General features: G+C 43.6%; 1 protein-coding gene across 3 annotated transcripts in view; it reads left to right on the top strand.

Annotated features, from left to right (window-relative positions):
- Positions 1–16,006, top strand: part of PTPRG (protein tyrosine phosphatase receptor type G) — a 747,715-nt gene that overhangs the window by 562,330 nt on the left and 169,379 nt on the right. For all 3 annotated transcript variants that reach the window (XM_043885370.1, XM_043885371.1, XM_043885369.1), the window contains exon 6: positions 12,748–12,814. In XM_043885370.1, the coding sequence (XP_043741305.1) occupies positions 12,748–12,814 (67 nt within the window). The remainder of the gene's footprint in view (positions 1–12,747; positions 12,815–16,006) is intronic.

Raw genomic sequence — 16,006 nt, 5'->3', positions numbered from 1 at the left:
GAAGGTTTCTTGATAGAATCAGACTTAACCAAGGTCTGAAAAGTGAAAACTGTCCTGCATAGAGCTGAGTGAGGAACATTCTCAACCAAGGATCAGTGGGGCAAAGGCCTGAAGGCAGTGAAATATTCAGGGTATTTCAAGAAGAGGAGGGAGGTCAATGAAGCTGGACTGTAGTGAACCATGGGAATGAGAATTAAGACTTTGCAATAAGAATCTATAGGTGACCTTGGCCCAGATCCTGGTGAACTTCTAAGCAGGGCTGTGTTGTCATTGGATTTACTTTTTAAAAGATAATTCTGGGAAATTTCCTGGCAGTCCGGTGGTTAGGACTCCATGCTTCCACTGCAGAGGGCACAAGGTTGATCTCTTCTGGGAGAACTCGGATCGTAAAAGACAAACTAAAAATAATAATAAGTAATAGATAATTCTAACTCGTGACTCTCAGAGTCACCTAGAGAGCTTTTAAATACCCAGAAGCCCAGACCACAGCTCAGGTCAGTCGGAACAGCTGTGGTTGTCTGTTTCTGTTCTTCTCTGAAAACTGATTAGAAGTGATAGCAGTGGGCTGCCAGGGGAGAACCATTGGTGTAACTGCTGTACAGAGAAGGACTGCCTGGAGGGTGCAGTAAAGAAATCAGGGAAACCAGTTAGGTAAGGCAGTCAGTGTTTGTTTAGGTTCAGGGTGGTGGTGGCCTGGGCTCGAGTGAGATTGGAGGAGCTGGAGAAAGGTGAACCAGCTGAAGTCGTGTTTAGGAGACAGAGTCTTCTGGACTTTCTGATGCATCATCATAGGTATGGAAAGAAAGGGAGGAGTCAAAATAATTCCGTTTTGGCAATTAATCTACTGGGTTGAAAGATACCATTTTATTGCATTGGAATTTTGACATGAAGGTGAAAGGGTCATGATCGACTGAATTTAGCTTCAGTTCAGTCGCTCAGTCATGTCCAACTCTTTGCAACACCGTGGACTGCAGCATGCCAGGCTACCCTGTCCACCACCAACTCCCAGAGCTTACTCAAATTCATGTCTATTGAGTAGGTAATGCCATCCAACCATCTCATCCTCTGCCATCCCCTTCTCCTACCTTCAAACTTTCCCAGCATCAGGGTCTTTTCCGGGTAGTCTGTTCTTCACATCAGGTTGCTGAAGTATTGGAGCTTCATCATCAGTCCTTCCAGTAAATATTCAGGACTAATTTCCTTTAGGATGGACTGGTTGGATCTCCTTGCAGTCCAAGGGACTCTCGGGGGTCTTCTTCAACACCACATTTAAAAAGGATGAATTCTTTGACGCTCAGCTTTCTTTACAGTCCAACTCTCACATCCATACATGACTACTGGAAAAACCATAGCTTTGACAACACAGACTGTTGTCGGCAAAGTAATGTCTCTGCTTTTTAATATGCTGTCTAGGTTGGTCATAGCTTTTCTTCCAAGGAACAAGTGTCTTTTAATTTCATGGTTGCAGCTTCCCTGGTAGCTCAGCTGGTAAAGAATCTGCCGGCAATGCAGGAGACTCCGGTTCAATTCCTGGGTTGGGAAGATACACTGGAGAAGGGATAGATACCCACTCCAGTATTCTTAGGCTTCCCTGATGGCTCAGATGCTGAAGAATCCGCCTGCAATGCAGGAGACATGGGTTCGATCCCTGGGTTGGGAAGATACCCTGGAGAAGGGAATTTAGCTTGGAACTGCCCAAACTGTTGGTGTGTCCGCAACCCAAAGTAGAGTCTTATTTGTATGTTTGTGTGTGCCTGGTCATGGTACCTCTTTGGGGGCAAGTAAGGCTATATCTACTTTTGTAAAGAATCTTGGACATACTAGTCATTGTGCTAAACATTAATTTAACCACACTCTGAGGTTATGGGGGAATAGTCTTATTTTACTCATGAGGAAACTGAGGCACAGTGAGATGATAATTAACTTTCCCACGAGCATGAGTCCCATTGAGTGACTAAGCACTTAGTTCAGTTGGTAAAGAGTCTGCTTACAATGCAGGAGACCCGGGCTCAATTCCTGGGTCGGAAAGATCCCCTGGAGAAGGAAATGTCAATCTGCTCCAGTATTCTTGCCTGGAGAACCCCATGAACAAAGGAGCTGCCAGGCTATAGTCCATGGGGTCACAAGAGTCGGACGACTTAGCGACTAAACCACCACCACCAGCGCCACGAGCATAAGGCTATTACGTGGAAGAGTTAAGTTTCAACCCTGGGTTTACCAACCTAGTCTCCAAAACTCTGCTTAGTCACAGCACTAGTGTTAGAAACCCAAGTTGCTGTTTCGGGTAAGTTCATGACATTCAACTCCAGGAGACTTATTTGCATTGTTTTTAAGGAGTGACTTATTCTCAGGCTATTGTCAACAGCTGTTTGTATAAAATAAGCTTCATCCTGGTTAAATGTTACCTGCACTTACCCCACTGGGGCCATTTTTTCCAACTGAGATGCTGGAGGAATTCAAAAATCCTGAAGTACTGTTGCTTAAATAAGTAGACTACATGCTCCGTGAGGAAGTCATGTTATTTTCTCAAAGGAGAGAAAGTTGGCCCAGTGAGGCAATGATTGCTGGAAACAAACTTTCTGTTTTTCCCTTTTGTTCTGCTACAAATGGCACGTTCTATCAATCAAGGCCTGCTGGGAAAGATTTTTGTCTTTCCTTTTTGCAGTTTAATTTTATCCTCTGCTGAACTCAGGTGCATTTTAAATACAAAGCCGGAACTGTTCAGTTACTATCCATCTGTGTCCTCCTTCAGATGGGGCTGGCTTTTGTTGAGAGATATCACTTACTTAGAGGGAATTTCTTTAATTTATGAACTCGAAGACATTTGTCCACTTAAATAATCTTTTTGTATTCCCCACCAAAATGTTGTTTAGCAAAGGCTCTTTAATCAGACACTCTGACAGCTTTAACGATGTCTGCTGAAAGCAGTTTTCATCGGTTTATTGGTGGATGAAGCAGGATGTCTAGAACAGTTCAGGGGTTGGTTTTAGAGGACCATGACAAGGAACAGGCACCTTAGAGTCACAGGCACCGAAGCCCTCCCGTGGGCATGTGGTTCGGAAGAAATGCCCTTTGAGGTATTGCTTGGGAGAGTGGATTGATACTTAATCAATCTTCAGAGACTACACTATAGGAGCAATCATTCAGTCTTCCAAACAAAGCACAAAGTAGAAATACCCCCTCCAAAGGAAAAAGAAAAAAAAAAAAAGGCATCGGGATGTGTAATTAGTTTGCACTTGGCTTGCTTGCCATGACTCAGAAACAGCAGCTGCTCACACCCATGCATTTCGCTGTGCCCCTTGCCCAGGAACAGATTTCATCAAGAAGGCATTAGGTTTTGTGCTGCCACTTACTGGTTTTCTATGTTTGTTTAAAAAAAAAAAAGGTACTGAAAAGTGTTCACTCACAATGCGTTATCAATGACTATTGACACTGTTTAAGAATTGCTGATTGTTTTTTTTTTTTTACCACATTTTCCTGGTTAGAACTTAGATTCTAAACATATTGCTTCCCCTTAAACTCTAGAGCTGTGATGTAACATAGCAGCTTAGGTCTGAAAGGGATAAGGGTTTACTCAGAAGGGTGGGAGCTGCATTTTAATTGTTGGTGCAGAGTGAGGACAGTGACAAAGTGTGGATTCTTTAAGGAATCCTGGGCGCTCATCCCATCTATGTGAGTTTGACCTAGACTCTCAGCTCTGAAAGGATAAGCATCATGATTTGTCCAGTATCCCAGTGCCCTGTTCTTGACATGTGCGGATCTACTGCTGTATCACAAATTACTAGAAGTTTAGAGACTAAACCAACACATATTTGCCATCTCACAGTTTCTGTGAGCCTTCTGCTTTCATGGTTTCTCAGAAGCCTGCAGTCAGGGTGTCAGCCGGGCAGGTGTCTCATCTGAAAGTTCAGCTGGGGAAGGATCCATTCCATCCTCACTCGGGTTGTTGGCGGAATTCGGTTCTTCCAGGGCTGTTTTCCTGAGGACCGCAGTTTCCTGCCGTTGCTTGCCACACCTGCCCCTCCAGCATGGTTGTGTTCTTCACAGCAGAGTAGGGCCTGGTGACAGTCTGCTAGCAAGATGGAGGTTAGAATCCCCTGTTGCCTGATCACAGAAGTGACTTCCCTTTGCTTTTGCCTCATTCTACTGTTGTAAAATACAGTAAGACCCCTACAATGTTCAAAGATGCAAACATCCCACTGTCTGCCAGCTGACATACTGTAGTGTTGTAATTTTCAAGGTATTGTAAGATTGAGGCTTCCCTGGTGGTTCAGTGGCAAAGAATCTGCCTGCTAATGTAGGAGATGCAGGTTCGATCCTGGGGTTGGGAAGATGCTCTGGAGAAGGAAATGGCAACCTACTCTTCTATTCTTACCTGAAGGATCTCATGGATAGAGGAGCCTGATAGGAGACCATCCATGGGGTCACAAAGAGTCAAACACGACTTAGCCCACTACACAGCAACTACAACTGTAAGATTAAAGATGTTTTCTTTACTTTTGTGTTTGTTATGTATTGTTCGTAAAGTATTATAAAACTATTACAGTTCAGTACTATATAGCTGATGGTGTTAGTTGGGTACCTAGGCTAACTTTGTTGGACTTACGAACAAATTGGATTTGAAAACACACTCTCGGAACAAAACTAGCTTGTATATATAGGGGACTTCCTGTAGGCCACTAGATCAGCCTGGCCTCAGAGAGTGGAGACTTCTAGGGTCTGAGTACCTAGAGTGGGGATCATTGGGAGATTCGTTATGAGTCAGCCTGTCACAGCATACAACAGGCACTCAATGCGTGTGTGTTGAGTAAATGATCGTAAGAGGTGGGTTCTGATGATTTGAGCTAAAGAGATCCTGTCATTTCCCCTCTCCCCCGCCCTGCCATCACATATGTAACTATAAGATGAGCAAGGTTTGTTTTAATAATTTATATATGATACCAATGTGGTATTTATATAGTCTTCCCCCATCCTTCATAATGCCATTCGGATCTTTGGTTACTGGGACTTAAAGTTTATCCAAAATGATGACCTGACCTATTCCTAAGGAGGAATCTCTTCAAGGAAAGGGTCATATGCTTTGCCTCCTCATGTTTTTCTTGCTGCATACATGGTGGGGATTTAAAACAGTCCCCACATCCTGCTTCCTGGGTTCTGAGTCTTTTGTAAATGGACTGCCCTGAGCAGCTTTTTGCTTCAAGGGAATGGAAAACCAAGGGTGAGAGTTCACATTTAATGTGTTTTAGTTGAAGTCACTTGCTACATGTGGAAACAGTCGGCTCTGCTTTCTCCCCAGGCCTCTCATATTGTTGGAGCTCTTCAGTGCATGGCAGGATTATGAGCAAGAGAAAGTCAACATTGTCCAACATTGTGATACCAAATCAAGAGAAACTTGCAGGCAAGGCACTGAACCTGAAATAAGCTTCTCTTGCCCCAGGCTTCTCAATTTTTTTTTTTTTGTTTGTTTGTTTAATTTCAAAGGTCATGAGAACATCTGTGTGAAACAGTAGCTTAAGACTCTGGGTCACAATTTGCTGGCTTGGAATTTCTCTTTTGCTTCTTCCCAGTACAATAGCAGCCTTTACATTGAGAAGACTGGCAGGGGTAGGACAGGCAGGCTCAGGGACACCCCCCACCCCCACCACCCCCACTATCTTCTTGGCTCTGAAACACAATGCATTAAAAAGACAAAGAAGGACAAAAATCACCATGTGGGCCCCTGTGGAAATCCCATTTGCCAGGTGCCCCTGTCTGCCCACTCCTTCCCTTTCTGCTGCTTTGGCTTTGAAACCGAGTGTTGAGTGAGTCCACAGCTAGAGGAAATGGCACTGCAGACCGAGCCCAGGGCAGTTGGATTCTCATGAAAATGAGAAATCGCCTATATTGACAGTAGGCATGCTTGCTGCTGGCAAGATCTGCAGTCATGCAGATTCGCTCCTGGGCCTCCCTGTCACCCTGCCGGGTTGGCTTTTCCGGTAATAGAGTCCTCCAAGCCAAGTCTGACAATTAAGTGGTCAACCCTCTGGTGAGCTGGGAGGTGGGAACAGAGGGATAGAGAGTGGTCAGTTTAAGCAGACCAAGAACTTTAAATTTATTTCATCTGTAGCCTTCTCTGGCCATGCACCTCAATTCTCTGGAGATGAAGAAGTTGTGAATTGACTAGTCTCCATGAATATTATGAATTAACAGGAAGTAAGCCCGTGTCCATGCTCAAGGGCCACTGGAAGTGAGGAGGGTGAATTTTATTAGCATTTATAATTGTGTTGCTTTTTCATATTAATCCCTTCCCGTGGCTGAGGAGTTAGGAATTTTCTCATCTGCTGATGGAAACCAGTCCCAGGAGTGTGTCCTGTCAAGTGCTGGAAAATAGATGATGATACGGGGCCGTGACCTTTCCCTCTGACAGGAAGTCTTCCTTCTCTGGTGAGACACCTCTGTGATGTTTTGCATATCTATTAGATTAGGCTTAACTATGAATCTGGAAATTTTTGATTTGAAGTTAATCCAAGCCTCCTGCTCAGGAATTCTTACTTGGTTACTTGCCACTGCTTGATCAGGAGACTAAAATCATTCATTTCAGAAGTCCTGCAGCCTTTCAGAGCTCTTCTTCATCAGCCATGACTCCTTCTGGGTTGTGTCTCTGTTTTCTCCTTGACTTTATTCTATGGCAGTGTGGGGTGCCAAAGGCACTTGAATACCTCTGATTCCACTTTTTGCAATCCCACTGCATCAGTGACAGTCCAGAGAGAATCAGAGAGAGTAGAAAATGTTATTGTGATGTCAAAAGGGAAAAAGAAATTTCTACCTTAGAAACTGAGAGTATAGGGTGTGCAAGAAGAAAAGTCATATTTGTGAGTATTAAAAAGGAGAGTCAAGCCAACAGTGATGTTTTCAATATAGATCAGTGTTACATAGATCAGTATAGTTCAATATAGATCATTGTTTCAACAGTGTTGGTAGTTTTATGCTCTTATCTTCTTGAACGTGGATATATTCTGAAATTATTGACAGGCATTTAATTTATTAATGGCTTCCCTATTGGCTCAGATGGTCAAGAACCTGCCTGCAATGTCAGAGACCCGGGTTCGATCCCTGGGTCGGTCAGATTCCCTGGAAAAGGGAATGGCAACCCACTCTAGTATTCTTGCCTGGATTATCCCATGGACAGAGGAGCCGGGTGGGCTGCAGTTCATGGGGTTGCAAAAGAGTTGGATACAACTCTTTATTAATAAAAGAATGTGGTCGGTGCTCTGTCTCTGGATAAGGCTTAACTTGGAATGCAGTTTTGTAAAAATAGCCAAGTTATAAATGTTTTTTGTCAGGAATGTCTTGAGAACAACTTGAACTCTGGTGCGTGGTACCCAAGGTGCTGGAGTCAAAATGGAAGAAGCTGCAGCATCCTTGCTATGTGGCTCTTTAAGTGATAGCTGTGGGTGAAGAGAAGAATCAGATCTGAAATCTGATCTCCTAAGAAATGCCTAACCTTTTCTTGATAAACATTTTAGCTTCCGAATTCACAGTTACCTGCTAACCATCATTGTGGATGGATCATCATTGCTGCAATTCAGGAAGGACATGCAGAGCCTCTGGGCCTGCTGTTTGTCACTTTCCCCCATAGCTGTGGTTAATGGTGTAGCCATTCGCCCTCAGCAGGCATAAATCCTTTTTCCCACATGAGGGTATTGGCTGGATATGACGTTTATAGGACTAACGGAGCAGCTGGCGATGTCGGATTCAAGGCAGCTAGGTTGTCTTGGCCATCCTATTCAGCAGATGGCCAGGACTTGATAGATTGAAGATTATTAGGATCCAAGTCAAGGGCCGCATGGCACAGTGGATGGAAAAAGTAAATGGCAGCTCGTCCCCGAATGCAGACACACGCTCTCTGGCAGGGCCTCTCTACTTCCATGTCCTTTTGCTTCCAGCAGGGATAAATGCATGTCTGCCTGTAGAGCCTAGATTATAGAGAGACATCTCTGGAGATTATCAGTAACTTGGTTACTTAATTGACAGCTGGCTGAATCCTTACAGCTGTAATTTAGAAAGAAAATTTTACGAAGTTTAGGCGTCATCCGTGTTAATGTAAATTTGCCCTTTTGCCCAAACCTACATGTCATGGTTTCCTGGATTGCTGATATCCCTTTGTCTTCTGGTTATATCCAAAGGTATAACTTAAAAGCTTTAATTCAGAGCCCTCTGTTGCGTCCGCCTGCTGTCCTTTTGAAGATGACTCAAAGCAGCCATGAAAGCTGCTCCAAACTGGGAGTGCCCGAAGCTGCATTTTGCAACGAGAGCAGCAAAGGACTGCTCTCAGGGAAAGCAGTGTCCATTTCTCCTCGTCCATCCTAGGCTCATTTGTGCAATTGCTGCCTTCTCCATATTACCACATAACTTCTTTGACTCTAAAGTGGAAGGAAGCAAATTTCAAAAGCCAGAAAAACTACTCGTGTGGTTTTAGCGGGAGCGGCATATTACAAAATGGAGTGGATGTCAAATAAATTTGCATCTTTTGAAAATTGAACTCAAGGAGGTATTATTGCTTTTAGATCCAAGTGCATTAAGAAGTCTCAGGGATAAGATGGCTAGTGTTTGACCTTCATTTACATTTGAGTGTTTGGGTCAGGTTGTTACCCAGTCCTATGCAGCCCATATGGAATGTTGCATTTGGACTCAGCGTTATACCCCAAGCTTCATACATTGCTTTCTCATAACTTGATGAGATTGGGGATTTCCCTGGTGATCTGGTGGCTAAGACTCTGAGCTCCTAATCAGGAGGCCTGGTTCGATTCCTGATCAAGAAACTAGATCCCACAGGTCACAAGTTAAAGATCCTGCCTGCCACAGCTAAGACCTGGTGCAACCAAATACATAGATAAAATTTTAAAAAATTAGATTTATCATAAAAAGAAAAACCATGAGATTGTATCACCATGTCACAGATGAAGGCACTGAAGCTCTAAGATTTCCATCTTCTCCCATCCCTTGGCCTCCTCTATCCTGGGCAGAGATCAGAAGTCACCTTGTACACCTTCTCTGTAGGCATATTTCAGAGCTGCCCAAATTGCTTAGCTCATGTCTCTGAGGTTTTTTTAAGTGGCACATTGCTTGAAGCAGTGAGTGGAAGAGATTATTTCAGTTAGTCTTATGCCTTCCTGGAACAAGCCCACTTATTAATCTGCTCTTAGGATTCTAATCCCGATTTTTAAATCCAAGACATGAACTGGAAAGTAGGTTCTGTATTATCAGTAAGTTATTTTGACCAGCCAGTAATCTTCCTTTTTCTCCCTCTTTCTGTCTGTCTTCTAAACCTCAACCATATAAACCAGCAATAGAGGCTGTGTAGGTAAATGGACATTGTAGAAGACTTTTCATTTTGGGGATTGCTTAGAACCTATGGTCTGGCTCTTGAGCCTGAATGAGACCAGTCTTGAGTAATCAAAGACAGAGATAGTAGAGTCAGAAGCAACCAGAAATTGAAGGCGAATTAGGGTGCCAGGTAATTTTTTTTTTCATGGGCTACAACATTATTGGTGGATGTAAGTCACAAGGAATTAGAACACTTTCTTTGAACTTTCACATCATCTGATAAGCCTAAATGCATTAAAGAGTTCCCCTCATTACAGAACATACCCCTATTATTGGGATCAAAAATCAGAGTATCCAGGGGACTTTTTGGTGGTCCAGTGGTTAAGACCCCATGCTTCCAGTGCAGAGGGCACAGGGTCCATCTATGGTTAGGGCACCAAGATCCCACATTCTGCAGGGTGTGGCCAAAAAAATAGGAAAGAAAAATCAGAGTATCTGTTAAATGTTGCCACAGTGGAAGAGGGGTAACACCATTTTGTAGAAGCACATGAGTTGATCAAGTTGATTGTAAATGTTGTGTCTTGTGATGTGAGATCTCATTGAGAAACCATCCAGACAAGCCATAAATAAGCAAAGTGTATTAATTAAGAAAATGGTTAAAAAAAAGAAAGAAAATGGTTGATATTACAGCCTGTCCCCCATCTTCCACCTCTGTACACAGTCATGAAACTGAGGTAAATGCTGCTCTTTAGTAAATGATCCCAATTAGCTCATTGGTGCTTCTGGTCAAGGCCAACTTGGCTGGTCTTTGCAGACTGCAGTTGGTCCTTCTAAGGCTGGATGGTCTCAAATAGACTTACTCTCCTGTCTGGTCATTGGCCTCGGTCTAGGATGGCTTCAGCTGAGACTGCGTGTGTCCACTCCTGTGGTCTCTTGTCCTCTCTTATGGCTAGCCTGGCATTCCTCACCTGGTGGTTTCCAGATTTCAAAGATTAACAAGACAGTATAAACCCTTGCACCTGACAGCCGGTATAAGCCTTTCTCTGCATCGTGTCTGGTAATGTCTTTTTGGCCAAAGCAAATGTGGTCATGCCCAGTTTCAAAGAGTAGAGAAATTGACCTGCACTCTTGACGAGAGGAGTAGAAAATTACCTTTCCAGTGTGTGTGACAGGGAAGTCAGGAGTTGGTGGCCATTTGCCATTTCCCACATACGTTAGAATAACTTTAAGTAGTTGAACTGGCATTAACATGTTCAGCAGCCTGAATCTGGACAAGGGAGAAGGGGGACCATGTTTTTGTCTCTAACTTCAATCTGATACGGGGTGTTTGTCTGGAGTCTTGCTTTATTCTATCACTCTTAAAGTTCGGCCATTCACTGATAGACTCATATCTTGCATTCTTGAATTGTATTTCCATTTTGGTTAAGTTTTAAGATTTTTGATTAGTCTATGCTGTGGTGCAAATATGATTTTTTTTTTTTCCCATTGTGTGGTGTTCTGTGGATGTTTGCCTTTTAGGAATGTTTTGATCTACAACCAGTGTATTAAACCCCTGGTTTGAGCTTCCCCTCAGGCTGTTTTGGAGGTACACTCATGACAGCTTCTGGATTTCTACCATTGTGCTCTGATACAGTGATCCCTTTTTTTTTAATACTTGTAGTCTTTTTGATGTAGTGCCAAATTCCACCTCATTTTATTAGTCTATAAACATAACCCCATACACAGTGACAACTGTGTTTGAATTTAGTCATAACTCAGGGCTCCAGACATTAATATGTAATCACTGTTAACTCAGAGCATCCATTCTGTGTTTCTGTCTCAACTTAATGCGTGGTTGGAATCATGGGCTAGTTAATTCCTTGCATTTTTCTGAGTGTTATTGGATGTTGAGCAGCAGCCCTGCCTCTGCCCCCTTGATGCTCAGAGCCCCACCCCCGCTACCCTTACTCATTAACAACCAACAGTGTCTGCAGACATGACTACATGTCCCCTGGGTGGGGATGGCGAGTGGGGGATAGGTAAAAATGCCTCCAGTTGAACCACTGCTGAGGTGGAAGAGAGAAAGGCATTGCGAAGTATGACTTCTTATTAGAGAGCAAACTAGGATTGGCAACCAGACTTGCAAGGGAGGAAGAGGTGCGCTCATTTTTTCAGTTACCTTAAAATTTAACCTACGGTGGCCCCGGATTCCCCTGGACTAATCAGGAAACATCAAGTTGGATCTTGCTACATGCTGAAAGGTTCATCAATATCTCAACTTCATTATATTAGAAGTGGCTTAAATGTAAATAACATCCCTGAGACAAAAAGAAGTTTCAGGAGATACACTGGTCTTGGATTTGGAGAAACTCAGTTGGAAGAAGTTCAGTATACACAAAAGCAGAGAAAATCATATCATGGCCCTTCTGATTCTCATGCCCTAAGATCCTAAATGTGATTAATGGCCAGTCCTAATTCGTGTGTGCCCTGCTCGCTTCCCCTGCTACCCATTGCTGAATTCTTTGGAAGCAAAAATCATTTCATTTGTTGCTATTTCAATATGTGTCTCAAAAAAAGAACTTAAAAACCAAAATTATAACGTGCTGGTTAAATTTTAATCTTCTGGAAAAGAGAAGATTGAGAGTTATACTGAGCAGTATCAGAAGTGAAGGGGAAAGTATGTGAGTCAGGATCAAAGAAGCTTGACATTTGAGGGGATTAAAAACTCCAGGAGGAGGAGAAGGGGTGTTCCCTGGTGGTTTAATGGTTAGGATTGGCGCTTCCAGTGCTGTGGCCTGCATTTAGTCCCTGGTCTGGGAACTGAAATATCCGGCAAACTGTGCAACATGGCCAAAATTTAAAAAAGAAAGAAAGAAAAAAAAAGGTAAAAAAAGTAAGCTCTAGGGGGGAATCAAGGTTGGAGACATTGTCTCTTTGAGCTCCTTTCCTCACTGTTTCCGCTGCCTGAGTGACTCAGAAATGCCTCTTTGAGTATAAGTTAAGGCACATGGGACTGGGATCCTTAAAAAGGAGAGAAGGCTGGCAGGGAACAAATCCATTTTCAAAAAAGAAGAGAAAAAAAAATCACAAAAAGGTATTGAAATATTCGGTCAATGATGGATTGCTCTCTGATGACTTTCAATGAATTTTTAGCCAGTTGGGGTCTACTTTTAATAAAACAAAGCAAGGGGAAAGTCAGCTTGCTTTTTAAGATCTTGCTGGGACAACAGTGTTTCTCTCCTGTTCTGATGTATTCTGAGAAGTTTCTCTCTTTTGATTTAGCCCTCCTCACTTGATTTTATGATGTCATAAATCTCCTGTGTTTGGTGAGAGGCATGGTGTATGTGAGACCCAGGCAGCTTGCTCGATAGCATCCCCCCCCTTCTCTTTAGAAGATTAAATTGAGACCCTTGTGTCTGATGCCAGAACAGATTTAACCAATCGTGTTTCCTTTACATATAGGTCAGTCCACGGGACAATTCCGCACTGGATCCTATTATCCATGGGTTGAAGGGCGTCGTCCATCACGGTAAGGCAGCTGCGAACACTTCCCTTTGGCTGGGGTGGGGAGGGCTAAGGTCTCCACCTGAAGGAGCGGGTTATCTTGCAGAGGACGGAGCGTGACACCCATTCCTCATGCCCTGATGGTGAAGGGCATGAGAGCCATTATTTGATGGGTAAAGAGCACACCCATTTATTACCTGCAAATGGATCTGGGTTAACAGTAAGCCATTTGTTTCTCTTCAGGTACCACTCAGAATGCATATGTTATAAATCAGAACCTCTTAAGAGGTACCATTCATACACACTGAACCTGCCACCTGCCTCATAGCTATCCTAAATTGATTCCCTTTTCAAGTAACTTTTCATTTATGAATTTCTTGATTTGCCTCTGAGATTTGGGGGAATAAGTTTAAGTAACCCTGACAAGTCATTAAACTTTGCTGCGTGTGAACAAGTACCATCAGCTACTGGAATGGAAAATGCTGGGCCGTGTTCTGTGCAGTAGACATGTCTTATCCTCAAGCATAAAACTGGGAGAGAAAGTAAGATAGATGGGTTCTGTCTTACCCAACCTTTTTTTATTGGAGGAATTTCCCTGCAACTTTATTATTGGCGATGCATCATTACCTATGACATCAGGATCATCTAATTTCAAAAGTATCCTGTCACGGGGAGGTGTGGAGTCGAGAACTAATGTAATGATTTGCAAAGTTTTAATAATCTAATTAGAATTCCAAAGACATTGACAGAAGTAGCATTAGTAACCATAATAAATCTCCCCTTCACCTCTATGGCTGTGATAAAACATCTTCACACCTTTCTGGGAGGGTGTCTCTCCACATTAGCCAACTCTGCCGAGCTTAACAAACATCTGACCTGCTTTCTCTCAGGGAAACAAAACCAGTTTTCAGTGTTCAGTGGAAGCAAGTAGGATTTGGGATTAATTCTTCTGCTCTTAGAACTGTTCAATCGTACAGCAGGTAACAAGAATAAACCTAGTAAATGTAGAAAAGTAGGATGAGTTGAAAACACCCCATTGAGGTCTTCACTGTAGGAAATTTCCAATGCTTCTCCATTTCTGAAGAAATCTCCTCACACAAAATTGGGAAGTAGGTGGTATGGACAGTTCCCTTAGGGAGCAAAACACTTTTGCCAACTCTTAGGCTGTCTGCCCCTTGAGACTTGACATTGATAGCAGTATAGGAGGAGATTTGCATTGTACTCTGAACAGTTTCAAAAATTCACAGGATGTTGGTGTCATGGGCAGCATGCTGTGTTCTCTGAGCTATTTCTCAAAGGATACCCTAGAAATCTCCATTGATGAAACAGCTTCTTGAAATTCCAGCCCATTGTGTAGATGATGAGTTTGGGGGGTTCCAATATACTGAATGATGGACAGGCCTTCCTTCCCCCTGGCTCTTGTTGTTATAATGCAGTCACCCCACAAAGAACTCTAGAATCTCTGAAACAGGGACCTCTTCTTCAGCCTAAGAGGAAGTGCTCCATCAGCTGTGGCTCTTGAATGGGTCTGTGTCACCTGTCACTGGTTCCACCATGATCAGTGAAGGAGATTCCATATGTTGGAGAGAAGCAGTAGGCTTCGTTTAGCCCCCAAGTCCCCAGATCTCAGCAAACGCACTGCATTGTGATCCTTTGGTTCAAGAGCTGCAGGCTGGCATGATCGTGTTATCCTTTGTCATTCTCCACAATTACCCTCTAAGAGGCTGTTATGTGTAGGGATGTGGTACTTCTTCTGGCAGGGATGCCCACGATGTGGTTTCAACTCTGCCTCCTAATTTAAAAGTCAGAGGAGACCTGCGAAAAAGAGCTGCAAAGGAAGTTCACTTCTTCTTCTTCCTTTTTTTTTTAAAGTTTTAGAACTCAGCATTCATGTCAGTGTAACTCAGAAGTCATTATCCCCTGGAGGAGTGGACAGATTTCTTCTTTGACACACAAGGGAATGTGTTTCTTTTGTCTCTTAAAATCTGGAAATGCTCTTTTTTTTTTTTTTTAACTTTTTGTATTGGGGTACAGCCGATTAACAATGCTGTGATAGTTTCAAGTGAACAGATAAAGGACTCAGCCGTACATATACATATACCTATTCTTCCCCAAATCTGTTTATTAATCATTGATATTTGACAGGAAGGCTTGAGCATTCCTATTTGTGAGTATGTTTGGTTCAGCTTTAGTCTTCTGGTCAAAGTCTGCTCTTGGTTTGGGCACACGTGGCTGGCGTAGCTCTAGGGCTTCCTTGAATTATTCATCATGCCCAGTTGTGGAACTCGGATCAAGGTTTCTAATGTCTGGCTTTTATCCTGATTATGTTAAGTAACATATACCACAAAGGGCACCCACACGTGTGCCAAGCTGAGGTGAGGAACCGCAAAGTCACTTCTGCGAACGGAGGGACCTAGCCCGGGAGGGAGTCCCAGCCATTCTGGGAGAGGATGCCTTTCATGTTCCAGCACAGGTCTCATCAGGGCCTTGTGGTGGGGGGAGAGTGTGGGCTTTGGAGCCGGACCGGCCTTGGTGGGGATCTCGGCTTTGCCACTTCCTAGCTGGATCAACAGCTGCCTCTTGAGCCCCTCTGAGTAATTTCACTTGTTTATTCCGCAGAAGTGTTGCATGCCCACTCAGTCTAATCGCTGGACTGATGCACTGGTAAAGACAGAGACAGGCCAGCCCTCAGGGACCCAGGAGGAGGTGAATACCACCCCCTCCCCCTAGCCTGCCCAGACTGTCACCCCTTCCAGTCTTTGCATCTGCTGTTTGTTTCCTCTGCCAGATAAGTTCAACTCAGAGCCCAGGTGTCTTCCTCTAATTATTTCAGGTCTTGGTTCAGATCTTGCTTCCTCAGACAATTCTCTCTGTATCCTACCCAACTCCCCACTGGCTCCCTACTCCCATCATTCCTTGTCATCTCATCTTAGGTATCTTTCTTTGAAGCTCTTAAAGGTATCTGAATTAACGTTGTTTATTTACTCCTGTGTGAATGTGCTCAGTCGCTCAGTTGTGTCCAACTCTTGGCAACCCTGAAGTGTAAGCCCCCAGGCTCCTCTGTCCGTGGGATTTCCCAGGCAAGAATACTGGAGTGGGTTGCCATGCCCTCCTCCAGGGCATCTTCTTCACCCAGAGGTCGAACCATCATCTCTTGTACCTCCTGCATTGGCAGGAGGTGGCACTGAGCCCCAGGGAAGCCCATTTACCCTGTATT

Source organism: Cervus elaphus, chromosome 24, assembly GCF_910594005.1.
Source record: "Cervus elaphus chromosome 24, mCerEla1.1, whole genome shotgun sequence".
NCBI lineage: Eukaryota > Metazoa > Chordata > Mammalia > Artiodactyla > Cervidae > Cervus > Cervus elaphus.
The sequence above is the reverse complement of the archived record's forward strand: the minus strand, read 5'-3'. Positions and strand labels throughout refer to the sequence as shown.